General features: G+C 48.6%; 2 protein-coding genes across 2 annotated transcripts in view; both read left to right on the top strand.

Annotated features, from left to right (window-relative positions):
- Positions 1–24,089, top strand: part of LOC143819666 (phospholipid-transporting ATPase VD-like) — a 37,671-nt gene extending 13,582 nt beyond the window's left edge. The window contains exons 10-22 of the mRNA XM_077301550.1: positions 3,293–3,481; positions 5,463–6,372; positions 7,478–7,584; positions 8,799–8,925; positions 10,182–10,366; positions 14,644–14,944; positions 16,754–16,830; positions 18,110–18,235; positions 20,196–20,396; positions 21,286–21,366; positions 22,308–22,403; positions 22,602–22,789; positions 23,881–24,089. Of these exons, the coding sequence (XP_077157665.1) occupies positions 3,293–3,481; positions 5,463–6,372; positions 7,478–7,584; positions 8,799–8,925; positions 10,182–10,366; positions 14,644–14,944; positions 16,754–16,830; positions 18,110–18,235; positions 20,196–20,396; positions 21,286–21,366; positions 22,308–22,403; positions 22,602–22,789; positions 23,881–23,941 (2,649 nt within the window). The 3' untranslated portion in view covers positions 23,942–24,089. The remainder of the gene's footprint in view (positions 1–3,292; positions 3,482–5,462; positions 6,373–7,477; positions 7,585–8,798; positions 8,926–10,181; positions 10,367–14,643; positions 14,945–16,753; positions 16,831–18,109; positions 18,236–20,195; positions 20,397–21,285; positions 21,367–22,307; positions 22,404–22,601; positions 22,790–23,880) is intronic.
- Positions 1–25,613, top strand: part of LOC143819822 (uncharacterized) — a 150,816-nt gene that overhangs the window by 86,372 nt on the left and 38,831 nt on the right. The gene's annotated exons all lie outside the window — the stretch shown is intronic.

The following is a 25,613-nucleotide window of genomic DNA, read 5'->3' as shown; positions in this document are numbered from 1 at the left end:
GGATTCCATGATGGCCTTTTCTTCCTTTGCACAAAGATTGAACTTCCTAGCAATGAATGATGTAATCTATGACAACAACAAGGGTATTTGTTCTGTTCATTTGCCAGGTCCCCCATAGACCCTCTGGGCTCCTCTTCTCGCATGTCCCAGTCTGTGGCTCCCTTCAAATGTGCCAGGGCCACCCATGGGGCAGATGTCCCCCAGAGAGAATCCCTGCTGTAGGGGCGGACTCCACAGAAGTCCCTGCCGTCCTTAGGCTCCACCCCCAGATCTCTAGGCGTTTCCCAACCTGGAGCTGGCAACCCCACCCGCTGCTGCTGGCCAGGAGGGACCTTTGAAGCTTCATTCTGCTGCTGTGGTTCTCTGCACGTTCGAGAGAATGACAAGCTGGCAATCCAGGAGGGACAGCAGGCCAGGGAAACAATCTGCAGATCCTGCCCACCCACCAAATCTCTCTGTCCAGGATACACCAGCCCCTAGCAACTAGAGAATTACTCAAAAAACACACCCTCACCTTCCTTCACAGCACTTATAGAGCAGTTCTGACCCAGCAGTGATATCAGGGCTCTCTCAGCCTCACCTACCTCACAGGGGGTCTGTTGTGGGGAGAGGAAAGGCGAGATGACTGAAAGCCACCTTCAGATTACCAGCATTCCGCAGGGCCTGTAAAACGGAGCTCTTCTGCCAGGCCTACGGTGAGGCTGGGCGGTCAGGAGGATCAGGTCCCCCCCCCCCTGAAATCTGGCGGTAGAGAGTGAGCACTAGTTCCCTCCACCTCCCTGTAGCTGAGGTGGCGGAGACTCGATGATTACTATTGCCATCTATTGCTGTTATTGTTGTTATTGTTTAATTGGTTATTGTAATTTTATGTGAGTGTTTTGGATTTTAAGGGAGGGGTTCTTATGTGAGCCGCCTCGAGCCTTCAGGGGGAGGCGGGATATAAATAAAATTACAATAATAATAATAATAATAATAGATTCCTGGTGGAGAAAAAAGTGGCATAATAACCAGCTCTTCCTCTTCCCCTCCCTTCTCCTCCTCCTCCTTCTCTTCCTCCTCCTTCTTCTACTTCTGCTCCTACTTCTGCTACTACTACTCCTTCTGCTGCTCCTTCTCCTCCACATCCTCCTTCTCCTCATCTTGGTAGAGAATAGTGGAGTAATAAACAGCTCTTCTTCTTCTTCTCCCTCTCCCTCCTCCTTCTGCTGCTTCTTCTTCTCCTCCCTCCTCCTTCTCCTTCTCCTTCTGCTTCTACGTTTGCTACTCCTGCTGCTGCTGCTGCTTGTTCTTTCTCCTCCTGGTAAAGAAAAACAGCACAATAACCAACTCTTCTTCTCCTCCTCTTCCACCTCTTTCTTCTTCATCTTCATGTTCTTCTTCATCTCCTTCTCTTTCTCTTTTGACTCTCATCCTTTTTCAACATCCCATGATTCTTGCGGCCTTTTCCTGCCTTCTTCAGGTCATTTTTATGTTATTTTTGTCCATTTCTTTCGATGTGATCTCTACCATACATGGAGAATCCTGTCTCTGCTGTGGGTTGGCCTGTTTTTGGTCTTGGGGCAATTCCTGTTAAATGCCGTCAGGGCTGTCCATGTTCCAAATGAGATTGTGGAGCAGCTCACCAAACTATTTTTCATCTGTCACAGGAATGTGAACATTGTGCTTTATAGGGAGATGTGACAGAACTCTTTTGACTCTCCCCAGCTTTGATTCTGGATTGAAAACTTAGAAATTAATATTTAGGAGTCTTGTCCAAGCTGTCTAAATACATCTGAACTATATTTTTTAAAAATATTATATGCTTTCTGTGTGTAACACTACCATACAAATAATAATAATAATAATAATAATAATAATAATAATAATAATAATAATAATAATAATAATAATAATAATGATAATATAGGGTCCTCCTAGAGCCTTTCTATATTGGGACAATATGGTCCAAATTATATCATTTTTCTTAAAATAAAGATACCATTGAACCCAGAAAATATAGAGATACAGAAGCCTTTATTGGCATAATGAACAACATAAGAAGGGAGATGCAAAGTAAAAAAATGTAAAAATCAAGCGGAGTGACTCAGTTTTGTTAAAAAACAGGAATTAATTCTAAAAACCTCACCTAAAATGGTGTGATACCGGTGGTTTGGGCAGGATCTTTGCTATCGAGTAATTTATTAACGATTACAGTTTCATCACAGTGGAAGTGAAGGGAGGATAGAATGTCAGATATCACATAGCGGTATAAAGAGAACCTGGGGCAAAACAAAATAATATGAGGAAGAAGATCAGGAAACATACAGCCATGAAATCACAGTCTCTCCGCTAAATGCATGCGGTTAAACCTCCCTAAGCGAACATTAGAAGGGAAAGAGTTCAGCCGAGCAAGCATGAAAGCTGTCCTGTCGGAGTAATCTTCAGTAATGCTAAGTTAGGGTGGGATAATAACTTTATATAATGGGATAATATTCCGTACATGGGGAGAGCAAGATGAAGATGTAAATGACAGTAAGGATTGATGTTTAATGTCCTCCAGTCTCCTTACTATGAACGTATAGATACTTTTCTCCTCAGGATTCATCAAAGAGTGTAAATCTAAGCCCAATGAGAGGAGTTTGTCAGGAAGTCTATGAGACCAATTGGAGTTGTGGGGATCACTTAACAGGGCAGCCAAAAGGTTATTTGACTGCGCCCTAAAATGAAAATACATCACTGACTTTTTCCCAAAACCCAATCAGAGCAACTCTTTTCCTCTGCTGTCCTTAGCCAGACATGATTTTGGCAAAGACTGGGAAGAGAAGAACTCACCAGACTTAGTTATTTGCTTTAATAACATCAATGAGACTTGCTTATTCATCCAATCAGCATATATTCAGAAGAATAAAGATATGGAAAAGCCAGATGAAACTGGGAAGCAGGCACTCTCCAGAAGGAGGGGTTTCCTGGGGAAGATGGATCTAGATGTCGTTCCAGAACGGGTCGGTGTAGAGGGAGGGAGATGGTCAACACTGTGTGGGTGGCCGAGAGGTCGTCCTCGTGGAGGGTGGATTGTTATGGTTGAACCAGTTTCCTTTTGAAAAGGGATGCACCTTTTGATGGAGGAGGGGTTTGGTGCATGTTTTATCAATGGCTTTTGGGGAGGGCATCTTCTTGGACTTTGAGTGTCGGGTCTATGTCTCTTTTCGATATGAATGTATGGATTTTGGCAGCCGTTTTAAGACTATATTTCATGGTAATATCTTGCAAGATGTAGTTCATAAAAGAAACTAACTCTTATTTCTGTTTGAAGCAACAGGAGGCTACTGTTGTCCCAGACATAACGTTAATGCAGAAATTGAGTGGAATCTCTCGGAAACTCTATTCACGCTCTGCAGTGGAGTATATGTCCTCAAAGACAATGTACATCTCCGAGTTTTTCTTGTCCATCGCACTTTGCAATACCGTTGTCATTTCCTCACCTACAAAACCGAGTCAAAAGGTGAGGGGGGTGTGGGAAACCCGGGATCCTCTGCAGCGCTCCTTAGCCGGCTATCAAATCTGAACGGTCTTTTGGCCCTGGTGCCTTGTAGTTGCTTGTATGGAGAGAATACAAGGACTGTCTTTTCTCAACTATTCTCCTTCTCCTCTGTTCACTTGCCCTGTTTGCTTGTGGGCAAGAAATCACTACTGCAGTTGAACCACATGGGTGCGTGACTGTATCTGCAATGCACAGTCAGTAGCATTGCGCATGTGAGGAAGGGGGAAAGTCCCCCTTAGGTCTGTCTTCAGGGGAACCTTTATTTTCGGGACGCTGAGGATGGAGTGTGTTCACAAAAACCATTATCCTGCGGAAATCTAACTTTGTTGATAAACTGCTTAGTTCTCCAAATTGCTCCACAGTGACAAGACCATATGAGATCCTATACTTTGCTACTTCTCTCCCATGTCTCTTAAAAGCCCCTTGGAGTTTAGACTCCCTCCCCCCTTTTTACTTTGTTAATAATCCATGTACTGTGAAGATCTTGAGAAACATTTTCTGTGCAATCCTGACCAGAGCTACACACTTTCAAGACACCTGAAATTAATGCATTAGAAGGATATAACTCTTGTTAGGACTGCACTGTCACTTTCTGAAATATTTATCCCCCATCTTAAAGCAGCTTGCCCTTCCAAGATTAGGAATATACAAAACACACTGCAACTCCATTCACATCCCCTACGTGCCAATGCCTGGAGCTGAAACCCCATGGGAAAGCCCTAGTGAAGAAAATGACTTCCTCAGACTTCCGAACTACACTGTCCCCTTACCCTCCTGAGGGAGCCCATTCCACCAGTGGGAGCCACTGTAGAGAAGGCCCTGCTGGGTGCCGAGCAGGACACTGTAAGCCAGCCTTTCTCAACCTTTTTACTGTCGAGACACCCCTGAAATAGTCTTCACATTTCGAGAAACCCCAGAAGCGGCACAACCGTGCAGAATATGGTTGGGGAGCATATCTGTGTACACTCCAATTGGAAGGCTGAGTCAACATGACCATATGTGGTCTTATCAAATGAGAAATGTTCAACACCATTATTATTAAAATATATGAAACATTAATCCACTCCCATCCCTTCACAATACCCTCCCAGGGCCATCAAGACACACCAGGCTTCATGAAACCATCGTTCAGAAAGCCTGCTGTATGGTGAGGAAAAAGCAGAAGATGGTCAGCAGACGACCACAGCTACCATAGACCGAATATGCACAGGGCAGGAAGTCCAGGATGGGGCAGCAGGGCAGACCCGATTGTGCATGACGCTGCCGCCACCCTAGCCCTGGCCCGGCACAGCATCCCAGAAGACCCATGGCAAGGGAAAGCGGAACTTTCCACATTCCCTGGTTTGCTGCGGGCAGCAGCGTGGGCTGGGTCAGGCCAGCGTGTGCATAACTGGCAGAGCTGGGCCTTTTGGCCCGGCCCTTCTCCCAACCTACGGTGTCTCTGCAGGGACACCGCACATAGCTGACGCGGGAGTCCCCCCACCCCCACCTTGGTGGGAGAACGCCATGCCGCTCCCTGCAACTGTGCGGTGGGGGCCCCATTCTGGGGTGTCCAAGGAAAGCACAGTGTTGATCCAGCTGAGTGGTGGGAGAGCCAGTGAACCAAATGCAGTGGATGGAAGGCCAGCAGACTAACCTGCTGGGTCCACCCGTCCCCTTGAGCCCTGAAGCTGCTCTCGCAAGCTTTGATCTCAGCCTTGCCTGCCGTTCACCTTCGGCTAGTCCTGGCTCTGCCACCACAACACAGTTCCCAAGCTGCACTTTTAGTTCCCTTGTGGTTTCAGCACCAACAGAGCGCTTCTGGGTTCCATGCTGCAGGCCAAATTTAGCAACTTTGGCTCTGATCCGAAGGCTTGCCAATATTGTCTGCATTAAGAACATGGATTGTCCTGTTTATTTCTGTAACCATTGAATGGTTTGTTTTGAAATTGCTCTCTTGCAGAGGCTTTCGCCTTCACTCTGTGAATTACCTCCTGAAGCTGAACCTCTGGGTGACTTTACAAAGGTACTGGAGCGATCGTCCATCCAGAAAAATAGCTCTTCGCCAGTACCAAGTACAAGTTCCAAAGCATCACAATCTGAGAGCAAGAATGTTGGGCCAACAGTGGGTTTCTCAGGAGCACAATGTCTGTCCCCTTCGCCTGCTGACTCAGGGAGTCCTGATGAACCAAGGCCACTAAAACCGCTGGAAGTGCCCTCTATGAGCACTCCTCCACCATCATCTGAGCCATCTTCACAAGATCAGCTGTGCTATGAGACAGAGAGCCAAATAGTGGGTTTCTCAGGAGCACAATGTCTGTCCCCTTCGCCTGCTGACTCAGGGAGTCCTGATGAACCAAGGCGAATAAAACCGCTGGAAGTGCCCTCTATGAGCACTCCTCCACCATCATCTGAGGCATCTTTGCAAGATCAGCTGTGCTATGAGGCAGAGAGCCAAATAGTGGGTTTCTCAGGAGCACAATGTCTGTCCCCTTCGCCTGCTGACTCAGAGAGCTCTGATGAAGCATCAGTGCAGTCGCTGGAAATGCCCTCCTTCAGCACTTTCCCACCATTACCTGAGCCGTCTTTCCAACATCGGCTGTGCTACGAGACAGAGAGCTCTGACGAGGCGGCCCTGGTCGAGGCTGCCCGAGCCTATTCTTGCATCCTGCAGTCCAGGAGTCCTGATCGGATCACAATAGAGTTTGAGCCCCTGGGAACGCTAGACTTCCAATTGCTGCACATCCTGCCTTTCGATGCCGTCCGGAAGAGGATGTCTGTGGTGGTGAGGCACCCTATCCTCAACCAGGTCGTTGTGTACACCAAAGGTGCAGACTCTGTGATCATGAATCTGCTACAAAAAGATCCCACAGGTACGGAGGACCCTTTGGCTGGCTTTCTAAAATGATGCATCCGTTTCATTTATTATCTTTTTTTTTAAGTGGCATATCTAGTGAATGAGGGATGTCTTGTGAGAAACAGCCCCTGGCGTTTTTAGTAACATCTAGTTTTAAATGGCATTTTGCATGGTGTCTCCTTCGTCTGTGAACCCTTGTTCCCAAGGCCAGCTGAAGGGTCTCTGCCCACCTAGAACAAATGGCCTAGGGGGGCCTCTCTTGTCAGAGAACCCAAACTGACCAGTGTGGCAACCTGCTGGGGGTGGGGGGGGGGGCTAGAGGCTACATGGACCTGCATGCTCTTTTTATGTCACATTGTCAGCCATTTGCACTATGTGGCTGAATTTTAGCTGCTGCAATCGTTCTGTGGCTGGCTTCTCCTGTGACTAGTATTTTGTCACTGCCTCCCACCATGGCGTGTCTGAACCCCGAATGTGCCTGGAGACTCAGAAAGGTTGGGGGGCCCTGCTATAAATAACTGAGCAGTGATCCAGGAGAGCCCTCAGCAGAGGGGGCACTGCTCTTTCTCAGGTGCGCAGCCATGTTAAGTTTGTGTTCGCAAAACTGCGTAGGCATCTCATAGCACCAAGACGAATGGCCTTCATTTCAGTTGCCAGGTCTGACCCACTAAAGCCCATGGTGAAATAACTTTTCTTAAACTTTTAAAGCACAACCGGGCTCCTGGGTCACACTCTTCATTTCACCATAATCTCTCTACCGAGTGATGTGGAGGCAAGTCACACTTGCTGTCTGAAATGCTTCTGCAATTATAGACCAGGAATGGGTGTGGATTGCCCTTGCCCCATTGTCATTGATTTCTTTGGAGCTTCTGTGGGTTCCCTCTCTGATGAACTGTGCCCCATTGGCACAGTTGCTTCTCTCCCACCCCTTCTTGGCACATGGGAGTAACTACAAAGGCTCTGCTCACAGAAATATATTTGTTTTAAATTAGAAAAGTGCTCCAATCCATTTGACTTTAGGGGATTTAGAAGGATTTCTTGACCTAGTTTGCAAAAGCTATTAATACGATTAATACGATCCATGTATTACATCTGCATTTCCTTATTCCTTTAATCTTCAGGTGTTAGAAAAGTAGATGCGCGAAGGCAAAAAGTTCAGAAAAACACTCAAAAACATTTGGATGAATATGCCAGAAAAGGGCTGCGCACTCTCTGTGTCGCCACAAAGGTAAAATAAGAGTAGAAAGGGGAGGAAACAAGGGTTTTACTCATGCCAGGATAAGCCAGTGTATGTATTAGGCAGGTCTCTGTTCCCAAACTGAACTTCTAATTTAGAGACCCTGCTGAGCAATAGGGGCATGCAGCTGGCTAATCCAAGCCAGGTATTAATTCAGACAGATTATTTTGCTTTTTTTTCAGCTATCCAAAATAGCTGACCCTTAAAAGGGCTCTTGGTCCCTTAAATACTTACAGGGTAAACTCTCAGCTTTTACAAGGCGTTTAAAGTGACCACGAGCCCTTTAAAATGCCTTTGAAGTTCACTGACGCAGCTGTGGCTTGCGGACGACATTTAAATTTGTTAAGAAACGACATTTGCTTTAAAGGTTAAATGCCTTTTCCCCCTCCAATGGAAACAATGAATGATGGAGGTAACTTTTTAATAGGCTCATGGAATTGTTCCCCTGGTCCAATCTTTTTCATACTTGGGTGGGAGGGGGTTGGTGCCTCTACCTCCGTATACAGGGGGCCTCCACATACTCCAGGTGTGGGGACCACTGACTATAATGGAGTTTCAAAAAATTGGGATTCCCAAATATTTACCAAATTCAAATATCATATCAGTATTGACATTTATGAATATCAGGAAATACCAATAGCTTTGACTTCAATAAACTTGAACCTGAAAAACGCCTCTTATGAACATCCGCAGCACAATCTCTGTGACAGGACCCTATCTGGGAAGCACAGAGACGCACTTTCTGTCCAGAGAACACCCGGAGAACCCATTCTCTACAGCGAGAATGGGACAGTTCGACAACTTTATTTGTTGATTGCCATTATTTAGAGTTGACCTTTCTCACTTGGACTCAAGGCAGATTACATAGGAGCAAGTCAATTCAATTGACAAGCGGGGAATTCAATTAACAATGCAATAGGATTAGGGTCGTAGGACCATCCAGATGTCTAAAACCAGAAACAATGCTTAAATGCTAGCAGGACACATTAAATGGGGGGGGGGGAATTCCATAGTAGGATCCTCGTTTCAGTGGGCTAGACTAGCCGTTCTCACCTTTCTTACTGTTAAGAAACTTCTGAAACATTCTTCAGGCTTTGAGAAAGCCGAGAAGTGCCGTGAAGGTGCAAAAGATCATTGGGAAGCATATTTGTGTACATGTCCATCAGTATTGCTTTGACCAGTCCATGTGTTTTCCAATTCTGAAGGTAATGACCGACATTGAGTACGAGGACTGGCTAACGGCACATTATGCAGCTGAAAACGATGTAGACCACAGGGAGGAATTGCTACTGGAATCTGCCGCAAGGCTTGAGAGCAACTTAACCTTGCTTGGTGAGTCAGAAAACAATGCTTCCCCCTAAAGTCTTCAAAACATCCTCCCAGGTCTAATTGAAGCGTCCTTCAGTCCAGCCACACGTCCAAGAGTGGTTTAAGGATTTGCGGGGCCCTAGCAGTGTATCCATCCAGCAGGAACCCCCAGACAGGGAGGGGAGAGGCCCCCTCATTGGAGAATCCTCAGAGGGGAAAGGGGGGAGGAGAGGGGCTATGGCTGATTCACAGGGAGGAAGGGAGGGGGGGCTGGAAGTGCAGGGCCCAAAGCACGTGCTACGTGGGCTACTTGGGTAAACCAGCCCTGTCCATGTCTAATCCCAAGATTTGCTTTTGACAGCAACAGTATGTTGATTTGAAGTTAGCCTACCCTGAACCTTGTGGGAAGGAAGGGATAGAAAAATAAGGATGATGATGATGATGGGATTTATTCCCCACCACTATCTGCAAGGCAGGTTACATAAAAATAAAACCCCACCTACATAAAATTAAAAATTAAAATCTTACTTTTCCGGGACCTCATTCCACCAGGCCGGGGCAAGGACCAAAAAGGCCCTGGTGGAGGCAAGGCAAACCTCCCACGGGCTGGGCACCACCAACAGATTAGTTCCCACAGAGCGCAAGGCCCTGTGGAGGGGCATAAGGTAGTCCCTCAGATATGTGGGTTCCAGACCGGGAAGGGCCTTGAAGGTAAGGAGCAAGACCTTGAACTTGATCCGGACCACCACTGAAAGCAGCAATGGAAATTACTCAGAAAGAAAAGGGGAAGAGTTTCACCCTCTCGGGTCCCTTTGATCTGGCTCTGTGCTCTGTACTCCCTTCCCTTCCCTCCTCCCCCATTCTCTTTACCTGCTCCTCTGCTGCTGCCTCAGCCCCTGCAGGTCATATAACGGCTGCAGAGGCTGCAGAGGCCAGCACAGCTGCTGTGAAGGCCCCACGGGTGGGGCAGCCACCGCCTCAGCCCCCACAAGTGGCACAGATGCTGCCCAGGGGCCAGCGCGTCCACTGGCTGGGCCTTCCATCTTCTGGCAAGCTTCATGGGTGGGACAACGTCCGTTATGTTCATCTACATTTCCGTTTGGTGAGGCACACCAGAAGATGTGTCCCATATCAACAAGCAGTGAGGCCAGCCAAACAGAAAAATTCTCCCCCCTCCCAATGAAAATATCTCTACATAACTGCCACCCTCAGCTAGCATTTGAATGTGTTTGTTTTCTGTTCATTAATGTTTTACTTAACTTGTGTAACTGACATCTTAGGAGCCACTGGAGTTGAAGATCGCCTGCAAGAGGGCGTCCCAGAAACTATTAAATCACTCAGAAAAGCTGGCATAACAATCTGGATGATGACAGGTGACAAGGAGGAGACTGCTGTGAATATTGCCCATTCTTGTAAACTGCTGGAGGGAATTGATAAGCTGTTCACCCTGAAGGCTGCTGAGCAGGTAAAAACTACTGGGCTCCTGTAAAGTTCCCCCTACCAATTCCAGTACACTTTTATTTAAGTATTTATATCCTGCTTTGGTCCCTGGAGGAAGCCAAGGTGGCTAACAGCAGTAGCAATAGCAACCGATATATCATAAACATATCAAACAGAAGAACAATCTCTCTTGGGCTAGTTGGGACCCCCTAGCTGGCGCCTCCAAAGGACACAGGCTGCAAGCCACAGACTCAGAGGTCCAAGAGCAAATGGGAGAAGGCAGCAGGGGTGGCTCGTGCTTGTCATCCCCTCTCAGACGCATGCAAGCACTGGCTGGGTCCAGGGGAACCCCCAGATGCTCCCTCCCCCTGCATATTGTGCTAGCAACCGAGGATCTTCTCGGGTAATGGTGCATTCACCCGGACGCCCATTCATACATTCAGGACAATGGACCTCCAGGGCTGAATAAGGCCATAGGATGGCCTTAGGATCTGTGTACAGAGTCTGGTTTTCCTGCCCCGTGACATTTCTCCCCAGCTCTAACCAAGCTGATTGCGATGCCCTGTCAAGCGTAGCAAGAACTCACAACGAGCTTCTTAAAGTAGAAAGCTTTTAATGAGAATACTGCATACTACAAGACTGGCAAAGTCAATTCTGAAGTCAGATCAGAATTGTAGCTCTTTTTAAAACAAGTCTCCCGCCCAAAACTTGAAAGTTCCCAAGGGGAGGGGGGAAGAGAGAGGAAACAGATACAATAAAACGAGGGCAACAGTGTTACAATTCACATGTCCTTGGGCACCTCTCAAAGATAGGATGTTTTGGTTTATAGCCCAGGCCTGGCCAGGCAACTTCAAAAGGGGGAGAACTTTCACAGCTCGGAGAGATAACAGACACAGCACATACCAGTGGTTACAATAACAAGCATGCATAATATATGACCAAAGAGGCCCTAGCTACAGAGATCAAACTGTCATGGGGGGACCCAGGCTAAATTATGGCAGGATTGCTAGCACATCCTGACATGCCCATTGCACCCCTGGATCATGAGTTCCTTCTTTGGAGCACACCTCACCGTTTCTGATTGGGATATGCTTGTTCTGGGGTCTCCATTCTGACTGACAGCTGCGAAGGGACCTTTCCTTCTTGAAAGCATTCACTCCAAGCATCTTGTTGGTCTCTGAGGTGGCTCCGGGATTCAAACCTGGCTCTTACGCGGCAGACCCACATTGCCGCCCTCCGGAACGATCTACATTTGAGTCAGCGCTTGTAAAACGCCATTGGAATTTAGACCGTAAATGATGTTAGTCGTACAGATCAGAAGGCTTTTGTCTTGAGTGTTGAAACAAATATCATTTTTGGAAGTTGCTCTTTGACATAACTTCCCACAGCCTGGCTTGATTAGAATAATGTTCCCAGAATCATCTCATTAAAATAGATGAGATGATGTGGAGCATTCCAGAAAATTAATCTACTTATGCCTTCCTGATGGAGAAACATCTTTTCTCTCTCCCTCCTTTGAAACTATTCAGTCTTTTGGCATGGAAAACAGTATTCAAAAAGAAGTCAGTTTCTTTTCATGTGTTTATTATTCCCTCTGGTGGATCGACTGACGTGATGCAGCCAGCTGGGTGACCTTGGGTTCGCCATGGCGCTGATAAAACTGTTCTGACCGAGCAGTGATATCAGGGCTCTCTCAGCCTCACCCAACTCACAGGGTGTCTGTTGTGGGGAGAAGAATGGATAGGAGACTGTAAGCCGCTTTAGGCTTCCTTCGGGTAGAGAAAAGTGGCATATAAGAACCAACATTCTTCTTCTTCTTCTTCCTTCCTTCCTTCCTTCCTTCCTTCCTTCCTTCCTTCCTTCCTCTTCTTCTTCTTCTTCTTCTTCCTCTTCTTCTAAGCAGATAAGATTTACAGTGGGGCAGGGGGAGCGTTTGGGGTTGTTCTGACGGGTAGATTTTGAACAGGGTCCTTTTAAGTTTGAAGGAAAAAGGATTTTGCAGATACTGGAGAAGATAAATGCAGGTTTCCCAGATGGGTTACTGAGGAATTTAGAGTAAGACATTCCAAAAAGCAATCTTTTTGATAATGTTTCCTTTCTGTCTGCTTCTATGTTGAGACATGGACCCTGTGCATTACCCTGAAACTAGACTACTGCTGGTAACAACCTGATTACTACTGGTGCACATGGCAGTCCCATGCCTTCCCTGAATGCACAGAGAGGGAGAGCAGGTGCCAAGAATCAGAATCATGACTCATACCAGATTTAAAGCCCATTTTAATTTTAAATAAAATGGGTGCTAGATGGGCTGTGGGGGAGAGCCCGTACCCGGCAGAAGCCGAAGAGAAAAGGGGGCTGGGGAAAGGAGGCTTGTGGCGGGGCGGGGATCTCCCTCGCGGCTGCAGGGAGAGCTCGGTCCCGGCAGAAGCCGAAGAGAAAAGGGGGCTAGGGAAAGGAGGCTTCTGGCGGGGCGGGGATCTCCCTTGCGGCTGCGAGGGAGAGCTCTGTCCCGGCAGAAGCTGAAGAGAAAAGGGGGCTGGGGAAAGGAGGCTTCTGGCGGGGCGGGGATCTCCCTTGCGGCTGCAGGGAGAGCTCGGTCCCGGCAGAAGCCGAAGAGAAAAGGGGGCTAGGGAAAGGAGGCTTCTGGCGGGGCGGGGATCTCCCTTGCGGCTGCGAGGGAGAGCTCGGTCCCGGCAGAAGCCGAAGAGAAAAGGGGGCTAGGGAAAGGAGGCTTCTGGCGGGGCGGGGATCTCCCTCGCGGCTGCAGGGAGAGCTCGGTCCCGGCAGAAGCCGAAGAGAAAAGGGGGCTGGGGAAAGGAGGCTTCTGGCGGGGCGGGGATCTCCCTCGCGGCTGCAGGGAGAGCTCGGTCCCGGCAGAAGCCGAAGAGAAAAGGGGGCTAGGGAAAGGAGGCTTCTGGCGGGGCGGGGATCTCCCTCGCGGCTGCAGGGAGAGCTCGGTCCCGGCAGAAGCCGAAGAGAAAAGGGGGCTAGGGAAAGGAGGCTTCTGGCGGGGCGGGGATCTCCCTCGCGGCTGCAGGGAGAGCTCGGTCCCGGCAGAAGCCGAAGAGAAAAGGGGGCTCGGGAAAGGAGGCTTCTGGCGGGGCGGGGATCTCCCTCGCGGCTGCAGGGAGAGCTCGGTCCCGGCAGAAGCCGAAGAGAAAAGGGGGCTCGGGAAAGGAGGCTCCCAAAGGCTCCCACGGTGCCAGGCAAGGCCGCTCCCGGGGCCAACAGAAGGCCGGCTCCCGCCCCCCACCCTCCCCAAAGGCTCCTACGGCGTTCTGTCGGCCCCGGGAGCGGGCTTGCCGGGCGAGGCCGCTGCCAGTGGCAACAGAAGGGTGGCTCGTGGCCCCCCACCCTCCCGAAAGACAGAAGAGCGGCAAGGGGAGCTTACCGGCGGGTGAGGGTCGAGGGTGGCCAAGGAGGCAATGGGGAGGCATGCTTTGCGCGCCTCCCCATTGCCTCCTTGGTCCAGGATTGACACTCAGAGGAGCGAATCAGGAGCCGCTTCGCGGCTCCTGATTGTCTCCTCCGAGTTTTTATCCCGGACAGAGCCCACCCTAACTCCTCTCCCCAAGGTCTTAGTGCTTTATTTAGTCCGTGGCGCGGCGGTTTTAAGATATTTTCAAATCATTTCCTTTGAACTTGGATCTGAGACGCTGCTATGGGGTCTCCTCTAAAGGAGTGTGGGTCTGGTTTCCTGGACATTAGACAAAGTGGTGTTACAGAAGTCTTCATGATGATGACTTCTCCATTATGATGACTAAACTGAGACCCAGCGTGGGGTCGTGCTTCAGAGCAGAGTCCTCTGATTTGGAGAACAGCGTTTCATTCCCCACTTCTCCTCCACATGCAGCCAGCTGGGTGGCCTTGTGCCAGTCCCCATTCTCTCTCAGAGGTGACACTCAGCCTCACCTTCCTCACAGGGAGGTCTGTTGTGGGGAGAGTCAGGGAAGGCAACTGTAAGCCACTTTGAGATTCCTTCACATGGCAAAACATGGCTTACAAAAACAGCTCTTTTTCTCCTCCCCCTTCTGCATTTCGTAGACAATCCCCACCCTTGGGGAATCTATATAGGCCATCAAGTACTGGTTAATGAATATTGTGTACACTTGGCAAGCTGTAAAATCAATCCAGTGTGATTACTTTTCTTTTGGTGGGGAGTGGGGAATAGGAATTGTACTCTTCAAGTTAATTTGTTCCCCATGCTCCTTCAACCTTGGGCCTGCGTGAACAGTTGCTGAGGCATCTTTTTCACTATTCCAAAACCCAAGATCAAACAACCATCTCGCTTTTCCATTCCAGGAAGCCTGTGAAAAACACCTTGACAGCATCTTGGAAGAAATGAAGACCATGCTCCTTCCGATTGAAAGTGGCCAATCCGCTGACCCCAGAATATCAGCAGCGCAGGAGAACCAGCTCAAGGCTGGCCTGATTATAGATGGCCCCACTTTAGCTTTGGCCTTGCATGAAAGTGCGCGTAGGAGATTCCTGCAGCTCACGGCACAGTTGCGAGCTGTCATCTGCTGCAGAGCCACACCCCTGCAGAAGAGCGAGGTGGTCAAGGCCGTGAGAAAGGAGCTCAGAGTGATGACATTAGCTATAGGTGAGTCACCTGTCTCACCTGTAGGGGGGCATAAGGGCGGTGTTTTGATAACTGGGAAACTGACTTGGCCTCAGGCACTTGGGTGAATGGTGAGCTGCTGCATAAGGAGCTAAAAAGGAGTCATGCCCAAAATAACGCCTTTCCTACTTTGTGCAGGTTACAGGTGCTTTGGTGTGCATCTTTGATGGGCATATAAGGGCTGCCTCCCAAACGTGAAGCAAATGGAGAAGTCTGCTCATAATGGACCTTCATGTAGAGTGACCATAGGTTCCGGTTTCTGGACCAGAACAGCTGGCCATACCATGACGATAGCATGTGCTAAGGGGAAGCAACACACAAGGAATTGGTTTTTTTCCCTTCCAAATCACCATGGAACTATGTAAACAGGGAAGAATCCGGCCTGCCAGTCGGGTCCCCTCTGCAGTCAGCATTTGCACAGCCAGAACTAGGAGCCACATTCTAGCTGGCCAGGAGGGGAGAAAGCAGAAACTGCTGCAACTAGTACTGCCTGAAAGTAGCCTTCCCCAAGGAGCTCTTTTCCCAGGTCTCTTTGTATCTCAACACCCGGCAACCTTGGGATCACTTGCCGGCATGCACAACCCTTGCTTACCTGTTCCCGGCCCCTGCTGACCTACGTTAGGCATTACCAGCAGTAGCAGCATCAGAGAACTGGAGAAGGCTGTAGGAGCACAGGTCTGCAGAGCCAGCCTCAACCACTCAGAGATGAGCTGCACACCCTGGGAAGCCCGTTTGTGATTTATAAGGCCTTCACCTTTGGCTGTATGCATGAGAACACACACTGAGAATTTTACTCCTGCCCAGGACAGGATGGGGGTTCTTGGCCACTATGATTTCTGAATACAAGCTCTGAAAATTGAATTATATTACTTCTTTGGGGCTTCATTTTCTGTGACTGAAAGACTGCCTACCAGGCCTTTATTATATTACTAGCTGCAAGCCCGTTCATAAGAACAGACGTCAAAAGGGCTTCCCCCACCCCCGCTGCTGCCAAGTGCACCTCTGCCAAGCGCGCCAGAAGGGATCCACGGCGCACCCCAGCCCCTACGCAGCTTCCCCACGGGCCTTAGAGGTGGCAGGTATGCTTGGCAGAGCGCGGGGAAGCCATTCCCGGCCCCCTGCCCTCCTTACCGGAGGGCCCGTTGTCATTGTGGTGGCCGAGTGGTGCCACAGCTGCTAGGGAAGGGCCTGGGAGAGCAGGAGCAGCGGCTCCAGGGGCTGGCCCAATCCGGATTGGCCCAAAGGGCCGGACACCACCCGGACAGGGTGGCTGTTCAGGCCCGGACAGGACTGCCCACATGGCTCTTTTAGAAATATACGAGCCACTAATGGATAAGATATTCTGGATGCTGAAAGAGTTTTAGAGTGTTTTTTTTTTTACTTGGCCATTGAATAAGGCCCTCTGGCTGGAAACGCATTTGGTCATTAGTCATAAGATGTGTAACCATGAATGTTATTCTTGGGAATTGTGCGTGCAACATTTCATAGGTTGTTCTAAATGTGGATTTATGTTCTTAACTGCATTTTTGAGGTAGCTTTTAATCCTGTTTATGTGCACGACGTAACAAAGGTATTTTTATTGCAATATTTAATGTGCTCAGCCATTGGGTTCCTAGCTAGGTCTTTGGGGTACTTGGACTACATTCTGACCTGCCAGCCGCAGGGGAGGCTTTCAACCGATGCGTCAGTGAGAACGGGAGCCTTGATTTGACGTACAAAAGACTCGCCAGTGTGACCTGTGTACAGTGCTCCAAAGTCTCTCTCATGTGAGTTTCCCGCTCTTTCTGGCAGGTGATGGTGCCAACGACGCCAGCATGATCCATGAGGCTGATGTGGGGGTTGGAATCACTGGCCAAGAAGGCAAGCAGGTAGGGAACCATAAAAAAGACGTGTTGCTTATGGATCCATCTCACGAGGAAACATGCAGCTCAGTGGATTTGCCAGTGGGATCAAAGGCTGTGAACATGACAACTTGAAGCTTCAGAATCCTAGGCCAAAAGCCCCACCCCCACCCCTCCAAGTACACAGAATAGCATTTTTAAAAAATTCCTCCCCTTATCAGGGTACATGGAGGTGACCGTCATCTGTCATCTAGCCTAAGGTGAGACACTGTGACTGGTCCATGAAGACCCCATGAGACTCATTCAAGCAGGGATTTGAATCCCAATCTCTGCTCTGGTGCAATTCCATAATGAAAGTGCTGCTACTACTAATCCCAGGTTCTGCTCTAAGTCACCAACCACAGAGCCATACTAGGCTGTTCATTTCTAAGTGCCTGGGAAGCCATGAAGCAGGGGAGGCCAAATTGGGGCTCTCCAGATGTCCATGGACTACAATTACCATCAGCCCCTGCCAGCATGGTATCTGACTGCCTCTCGTGCTATATAGATTACAGCTCCGTGCTGTCTTATGTCTCTGATTCCAAATGATCTTTTGATCTGCACATTGAGGTACTGAAAGGTGAGGTGTTTCTCCAAATCTGGGCATTCCGACATTTTTGGTTTAAGGAAGGACACGCTGAAGGGAGGAAGCAGCAGATGGGAGGAAGGAACTGCGATGGAAGGGAATTTGGGTGAGCAAGCAAGAGGCAATGGAGCAGGAGCTAGGAATGTTGTGGGATTATGCCTGCTCTCTTCTTGTCAGCTTCTAAACTCCTAAGAAATCAGACCCCACCTTAGGAGACTATATCCTGAGATCAAATTTCCAGAGAAGGGTCCACCTGTGAACAGTTTCAGGAAACGTCTCCTCTCTACAGTCTCTGGGTAGTCTGTGCTTCCTGGAAGCGCTCATGTTGAGAGCGTGTATTGTCTGCAGGCCTCTTTCCCACTCACAGCACTCAGTAGGAACACTGTGACGGGGGAACAGCGATCGCAAGGTTACGGCAATTTCCGTAATCTCTGAAACACCGAAATTGCCAAAATTCATCAGTATGAATGCAGCTTGTTTCCACACGTATTCCCAAGGGAACAAGGATCAAGACCCCAATGTTCTTAGGTGGAAATTAACACCTGTACGGATGATAAAGTAACCAATTTCTGCAATGATCCTTATCTGCCAGAAATGTTGAAGGGAAGATGTATGGTTTTTTTTGAGATTTTATTGTTTATTGTTATTATATATAAATGTCTGTTTTTTGTTTGCTTTCAGGCAGTGATGGCAAGCGATTTTGCGGTTTCACAGTTCAAACAACTGAACAAATTGCTGCTTGTCCACGGCCACTGGTGCTACACCCGACTCGCCAACATGGTCCTCTATTTCTTTTACAAGAATTTGGTATGTTTCTCCCAGGAACGGTGGTGGCGGTGGCTCCAGGGAATGGACAGGAAGGGGGACAAGCAGACTTTGACAGCCGAAATTGCCTCTACATTCCTGTCTTGGGTGGAAGGTCACTGCTCCAGAGGCGTTTAATAGTCAATTCAAAATGGGGTGTGCCAGAAATGCCACACTCTGTCACCATTAATGAGGGATTGTTACTATCTGGCTTGATAGTTAGGAACCTCAGCATACCAGAGGGATGTTTTCTGCAGTTCTGGCTGAAGGGAGGGGAGTGAGACAGGCTGGCCTTTCTAACCCACCTTTCAAAAATTGAACCATATATGGATTTATGAGGGAGCACCAGATAAGCAGGGATTGGAGAAATAAAAAGAGTTGGTCTTGATACCCTGATTTCCACTACCCAAAGGAGTCTCAAAGCAGGCTTACAATAGGCTTCCCTTCCTCTCCCCACAACAGACACCCTATGAGGTGGGAGGGGTAGGAGAGCTCTGACAGCTCTGAGATCAGGACTGTGGCTAGCCCAAGGTCCCCCAGCTGGCTGCATTTGGGGTAGCGGGGCATCCAATCCATCTCTCCAGTTTAGAGGCCAGTACTCTTATCCGTGACACCAAGTTGGCTCTGAACTTGAGTTGTTCCTAACTCCACGCTTCAGCACACTGGCTCTCCACGGGCTCATGCTGAATGGGCCAACCATTTGACCCTTGGAGGCGTTCTTCTAAAGATCAGTGTACAGCCGACCACGTCTCCAGAAAGCCAGTTTAAGAGGGCTTCCTGTTAATTCAGTAAGATAATCAAAGAAGCCATTAAACAGGAGGATGCCAAAACAATAAAGATAAAACTAAGATAATAAAACAATAATACAATAAAGATAATAATAAAAGTAAGTCAATCAATCGATATAATAATAAAAGAAAATATGACCATAACTATCTACTACCCTCTACCTTGGAGTTGATTTTCAAGCAACCATCATTGACTTCCTGCCTTCAGTTCAAATGTGCCTCCTAGTTTCGGCTTCTCTGAAGGACTTCTTTTTTAGCTTTCGGTGCTAATCCGAGTCCTTCAGCAGAAAGGTGAGACAAAGATGTCAGGAAGTGCATCTTTCACCATGAATCAATAAGCAGGCCATAGGGCCTGGGGACGGAAAAACCAGTGAACAACCCCTAGTTTCATTGATGATGGCTTTGAGTTGGCTTGGGCCTGCAGGTGCAGCCAGCCACAAAAAGACGGCCACAGCTTAGCTGCTGTCACAGAGTGTAGATGGAGGGCGAAGGAGTGCCAATGGGTTTTATCACATTTTGTATCTTTTCAATTGTCTTAAAATTGTAAGCCACCCTGAGCCACAAAGGAAAAGCAGAGTATAAATATTTTCAATATATAAAAAGACCTTTCGCTGCTGTTCTAAGGTGGAGGGAGGTCCAGTTTTTTAAGACTGGCATATTCAGTTTGTGTGTCATCTTATGCGGGGGTCGTCAACTCCCGGTCTGCGGCCCGGTACAGGGCCACGAAGGCCTCGTTCCCAGGCCACCCCCGGCCGTGCCTGCCTCCCCCCCCCCCCGCAGCAAGAAACTCGACAGGCTGTGAGCAAAGCGGCTGCCAAAGGGGCCGCTTCGCTCACGGCCTGGCTAGCTTCTGGCTGCGAGAGAGGGGGGAAGAGGCGGGCGCAGCTGCCGGCATGCGGAGGTGCCACGCATGCGGGTTTGCGCCTCTGCTGGCGCAAACGCTTATGCGCGGTAACACTGCGCGTGTGCGTTAGAACCTTCTGGTGGCACAAACGTGCATGTGTGACGCCCGGGCTGCCGGCCCTCCCCCACCCCCGGAGGCGGTCCTCAACCGCAAAAAATTTGGGGACCGTTGAACTTATGGACTACTATCTGAATCCTTTGACCTTGTTTGCCTTCCCCTCACCACCCATTTGTTCCTTCTCCCTTTTTGTTGTCTCCTTTCATCTTAACAGGCATATGTAGCTATCCTCTTCTGGTATCAGTTCTTTGCTGGAGGAGACATGACAGACATGACAGACCACGGGAGTCTAATTTTTTTCAACCTCCTCTTCACATCTGTACCACCAGTTATCTATGGTCTTTTGGACAAACATTTATCTGCAGAGACCCTTCTCCGAATGCCGGAACTTTACAAGTCCAGCCAGAGATCTGAGGTACAATCCGGTTTGGCTCAAGTGCCTGACTTACCACTTGTGATTGTGTTGCCGGTTCCTCCTGCTCCCCCCCCACCCCCCACATATACTTCCTTGTTCAATTCCTATAGTGGGATCCTGGAAAGAAAAGGCAGTGCTTCACAAAGCCTCTAGCCAGGTAAGGTAGGTGGCCTTACAAGAGCAGCTGGAGGCCTTGGGCTGACTGACATTCTGTTCTCAGTAGCTGCCCCGTGAACTGCTGTTGCTTATTGAAGTTTCCTGCCGAAGACAGCTTTGGCAGGGACGCAGGCCATACTGAACACTGAGTGGTAGTGCAGACTGGCCATAAAGGAAGTATTTGGCCAAAGAAGCACAGCAGGTCAGGATTAGAGGTGGGGGAGGTCACGGAGGCCAGAGATCCCCGAAACTGAGAGTCCTTGGCACAGACTCCGTGTGCAGGTTTCACATTGTCATGCACATAGTCCATGTGCAGCTCACGATCACATGAAGCCTTGCCAGAAAACAGAATGGACAAAGAAAATGTCTTTTGCTGAATCCATTTCTGTTGGTGGGTGGGCAAATGCAAGCCCATTTTGACGGGGAAAATATCCTGATTTTGGAACTTAAAAGTCTGTGCATTTGTCTGCCAACCACATGTTGCTGCTCTTTCTTAAAGCAAAACAAACCATGGTTTGACTTTTGCCTCTTATTTGGGACGCAGCAGATGGGCTCAGAGCCTCCCCAGGGGCTATGACTTCTCTCCTGATGCTGTTCAGGCCTTCTGAGCGCAGCTTTCAGAAGCTCCATAGGTAGGGCCATGGCCACATCAGGAGGTGCCATTTTCTCCCAATTTTTTGGAATTGTATCTCCTGAAGCCAAGGACGTGTTTTCTCCCATGTTTGTTTTTCAGCCTTATGTATCCTCAGCCTTCTTCATCAACTTAGCAGATGCCTTATATCAAAGCTTGGCCTGCTTTTTCGTGTCTTACGGGGTAAGTTGTGGGAAAGGACATTCTTCCCATTATCTCTGACAGACCCAGTTTTCTTGCTTGCAGCAATATCCCTATATCAATCTTTATTTGACGGTCACTTAGACCAATATGTCATATGCACTTAAAACTGATGGTGGTTTATAATGAAGGAAGGTAATATTAAAAAAAAGAGGTTAGAAATCCACCATCAGTAAAACTTTAGAACTTTAAAACATTAACAGTATTTAAAATGAGCATTAAATGCCATGGACTGAATTACAATGTTACAATAGAACTCTACAAGTGCCTTCTGGTTTACAAAATCACCTCACGATTTTATAGCAGAATTTGTCTGTAAGGAGACTTGTCTGCTGATTTTCATTTTGGAGCAGAATCTGAATCTTTTCTTTGGGGGGGATTCCTTGGCAGTTGTCCACTCCTGGTTGAATTAGATTACATCTAATAGCATTATGAAAGGGGCTGTCCAATAAGACACATGCACTTGTCTCTTCCCAACCACTGGCACAAGGGCTCTTTGAGAGAAAGGTCTTTTCTTATAAGGACCCTCCTGCCCAGCTGTGCATAAACCTCAGCATCCCCCTGGACTGAAATCCATTGGACTGAAATCCAGATACCGGTATGTATAGCTATTGAACCAACATAGGGTGGAGGATCTTGTATCCAGGAAGGATACTTTATTCTGGACAGAGGTGCCACCATTCCTGGAAGAGATGCAGCCCCTTATTAGTAGGTACGCCAGTGACAAGTACCCCCTAAAATGTAAAAACCTAAACTAAGAAGCATGAAGGACATTTGAGAAATATGACATATTAGGATTAGGACAAGAGTAATCAGCTTGTAGCTCTAGGCCTTCAGATATCCCTCAAATATTAGTAAGAAGATAAGTAGAAAAAGGCATAAAGAGGGGCTGTGTGGTCCTCAAAATCTTTTTTCCTTTGCAGATGTATAATATGGACCGCAAGGCGGCCGAGGCTCCGGTGGATACATCAATGTTTTTAAGTTGTATGGGCCACCTTATCCTCCAGAGGAAATCTGTGGTATGTGCCGCGTTCTTTCGGTTATGAAGACGAGGAATGGGGAAAGCGAGCCCAGTAGCCCAAGACTGCCCAATCTTATTTCATAGCAAGATGTTATGGGGAAGGGGTTGCCTAAAGCTATATTTCTGCATTTCTTTTTGTCTCACACACACACAGGAGAAGCAGGTTCTTATATGATTGTTCTTTTTTTTTAATTAGACTATGACCCAAGCAGCGGCAATAACTGGAAGTATCATCCTCTATTTCTTATTTTCTATTATCTTTGGTTCGCCGTGCATCCTTTGCAACCCACCAGCCAATACCGACTGGACCATGCATAAGCAGCTGAGCAGTCCCGCATTCTATCTGGTCTGTCTCCTATCTACAATTGTGGCTTTGCTGCCCAGGTATTTGACTAGTTCGAGCTCTGAACTTTGGGGGGTGGAAAGAAATTCACTTCTGTGTGAATGGGTGTTCTGCGGTTCTTTGGCCTTCGCTTCATGCATTCCACAACGGTAGATCCGAGTGAGTCGCAGAGTATGAACTCAGTCGAGAGTTCTGGTCACAGCCAATCCCAGCTCCATGTAACAAAGGCCTGTGCTCTCAGACACCAGCTTTTCACATCCACATTTCTAGTGCTGGGTCTGCAAGAGAGCTTTGAATCTCAGAAGCTTAGGCCGAGGGAGTTTTGTTGTTCAGGGCTTAGTTCTACTGCTTTCTTGTTGCACAACTGTTATATGGTCAGTGCTGTGGCTTAGAAGAGAGAGGTGATCTGGGAGAGGCCATCCACTGAGTACTCAACAGCTTAAATTCTCCATTTCTTCTCCCAGCACTCTATCTGTCCATCTGCGATACTCCTTCAAACTGCAGAGTTGATCAGGAGCTAATGTGATTGATTCTTCGTACAACAGAATCAATGCTCTACCATGAGATTCTCAAAGTCACTTTGGGCAGTGGGAACACCTCACATGGCTCTTGAGATTCAAATGGGGGAGGGACTCTGAGGTCCCTGGAGGAAGGGAAAAGGCTGATGAAAGACTGACTGCACATACCCCTCAATGAGTCTTTACTCTTCTTGATTCTTGGATGCTTTAGGATGCTTTGGGCTGATCCTGCATTGAGCAGGGGGTTGGACTAGATGGCCTGTATGCCCCCTGCCAACTCTATGATTCTATGATTTCCCCCCCCCCCACCAGATAGCTAAAAAAATAATAAATACAGACCTTCCTGCAGTCAGAATCACCACGTCATTCTCTTATGATCTGTCCTTTGTTAGTTTCAGCATAGCTGGCAATGGCTGGGATGAAGCAAAGAGCTTCTGGGTTCATGGGGCTTAGTTCTGGAGAGAATGATAGGTGGTACAACCACATGGTTAGAGAAGTTACTTTCCCTCAAGTCAGAACAGGACATTTTCCCAAAGCCATGTCCTCGGGTGTCACATGGAACCCTCGTTTATTTATGCTCTTTATTGACAACGTTTCCTTTTTTTATATTCTAGATTCATCATCACAGTCCTCAGATGGAAGCGGAGGAAGACCATTCTCTTATACGCTGTATAAATGAAATAAAAATCTTTTTGTGAATAAAAATTTTTTTAGCTGGTTCAAATCTCCCCGTGTTTTAGAACATCCTCCGGTGGTCTGTGGTCGGCCCAGTTCCTTGGGATTCTTTTTGTTTTTCTTTCATCCTAGAGGTCCAGGGCACATAACTGAGCCACTCTGTTCTTTTTTCTTCCTTTCGACCACCGGATGCCATACCGGGGCCACCCTGTGTGCCAGCATATGGGGACCTGACTGGCTGCCAGTAGCCTAGCCATGAAACATCCCCCCCTTCCCTGCAGAATGCTTAGTCCTCAATGACGAGGCAAGTGGGGCCCGTGCTACTTTGCCAGGTCAGTGGCCGTGCTGCTCCCAAGACGGGCCCTCGAACTCACGCTGGCCACTGGGCACTCCCACAAAACCACTATCAGACCTGGACCAAGACGTGGTTAAGTGACCCTCCCCATAGGCCGTCTAGCCAAAACCGGGCTCTCTAGTCAAATGGAATCCCATCATTCCTGGCACTGGAATCTGAGCCACCCCAGGGCCCCGTGGCATGTGGGGAAGGGGTGAGGACAGGTGACATGTTTCCAGCCACCTCCTCCCGCAAAGCTGGACTGGTCAGACAGGAGTTCATATAGTGGCAAACCCAGGCTGCAGCATGCAAAGCCCTGACGACTGCCATGGCCAACCAGACAGATCACGTGTGAAGATGTGAAGAAGTATGTGGAACTGAGCTGCAGAAGTGATGTACAGTCTGCCCCGCCCCCACCAATAGAAACAGCACTGGCATCAGGCAATGGGGAGCTGAACTGTGCTGGCACAAATATGAAGCCAGGGACTCCTGGACGGGATGGAGCCGTCCCCACCTAAGAAGCCTTCCAACAGGAGCTGACCCCTCTGCAGTCTGCCCTGAGTCTATACAACCAGATGAAGGTTCCCCTAGAGCAAGGGTAGTCAACCTGTGGTCCTCCAGATGTTCATGGACTACAATTCCCATGAGCCCCTGCCAGAGTTTGCTGTCAGCTCATGGGAACTGTAATCCATGAACATCTGGAGGACCACAGGTTGACTACCGCTGCTTTAACCTCTTTTCCAGCCCAAAGAGCTCCACCAACCTCTAGGGTGGTTGCATCCCTTGTGTGGCAGTCCTACGCGGCCGCTTCCTGTGCCACCAGCGGTCTGGGCTCGAGCCCTGGGAAGCCCTTGGTGTTGCTCTCCCATCCAGCAACAGCACTTCCATGCTGGATCTGTAATCCCCCTCCAAGCCAGTCTGGCCCATTAACAGCAAATAGCCTGGGATTTATTGATAACGGCCTGAGCCAGGATACAAAGGTCAGGCATGACTGCTCCTGTGCCATAGCCCCGAGGATCTAGGGGAGTGTAATCCCCCACCCACTTCCAGTCCCACAGCTGGGAGTGCCCAGGAAAAAGCCTAAGTGGGATCTCAGGGTTCCAGCTGACGGCTAGCACACCCTGCCACTGTTCAGGGGTGCCAGCCGCCAGGAGGGACCTGGAGAGGCCCCAGAAAAAAAGCTCCTCTCCAGACTGCGGAGATCAGTTCCCCTGGACCGAAGGGCTGCTTGGGAGCTGGGTCTCTGTGGCGCATCATCAATTACATATTCTATTCGATCTTTCAACTGACCGTTTATCACAATGGCACCCAGCAGCACGTCATGAAATTAAACAAGTA

The sequence above is a fragment of the Paroedura picta genome, chromosome 10 (assembly GCF_049243985.1).
Source record: "Paroedura picta isolate Pp20150507F chromosome 10, Ppicta_v3.0, whole genome shotgun sequence".
Lineage (NCBI taxonomy): Eukaryota > Metazoa > Chordata > Lepidosauria > Squamata > Gekkonidae > Paroedura > Paroedura picta.
This window is presented reverse-complemented; position numbering and strand designations above follow the sequence as displayed.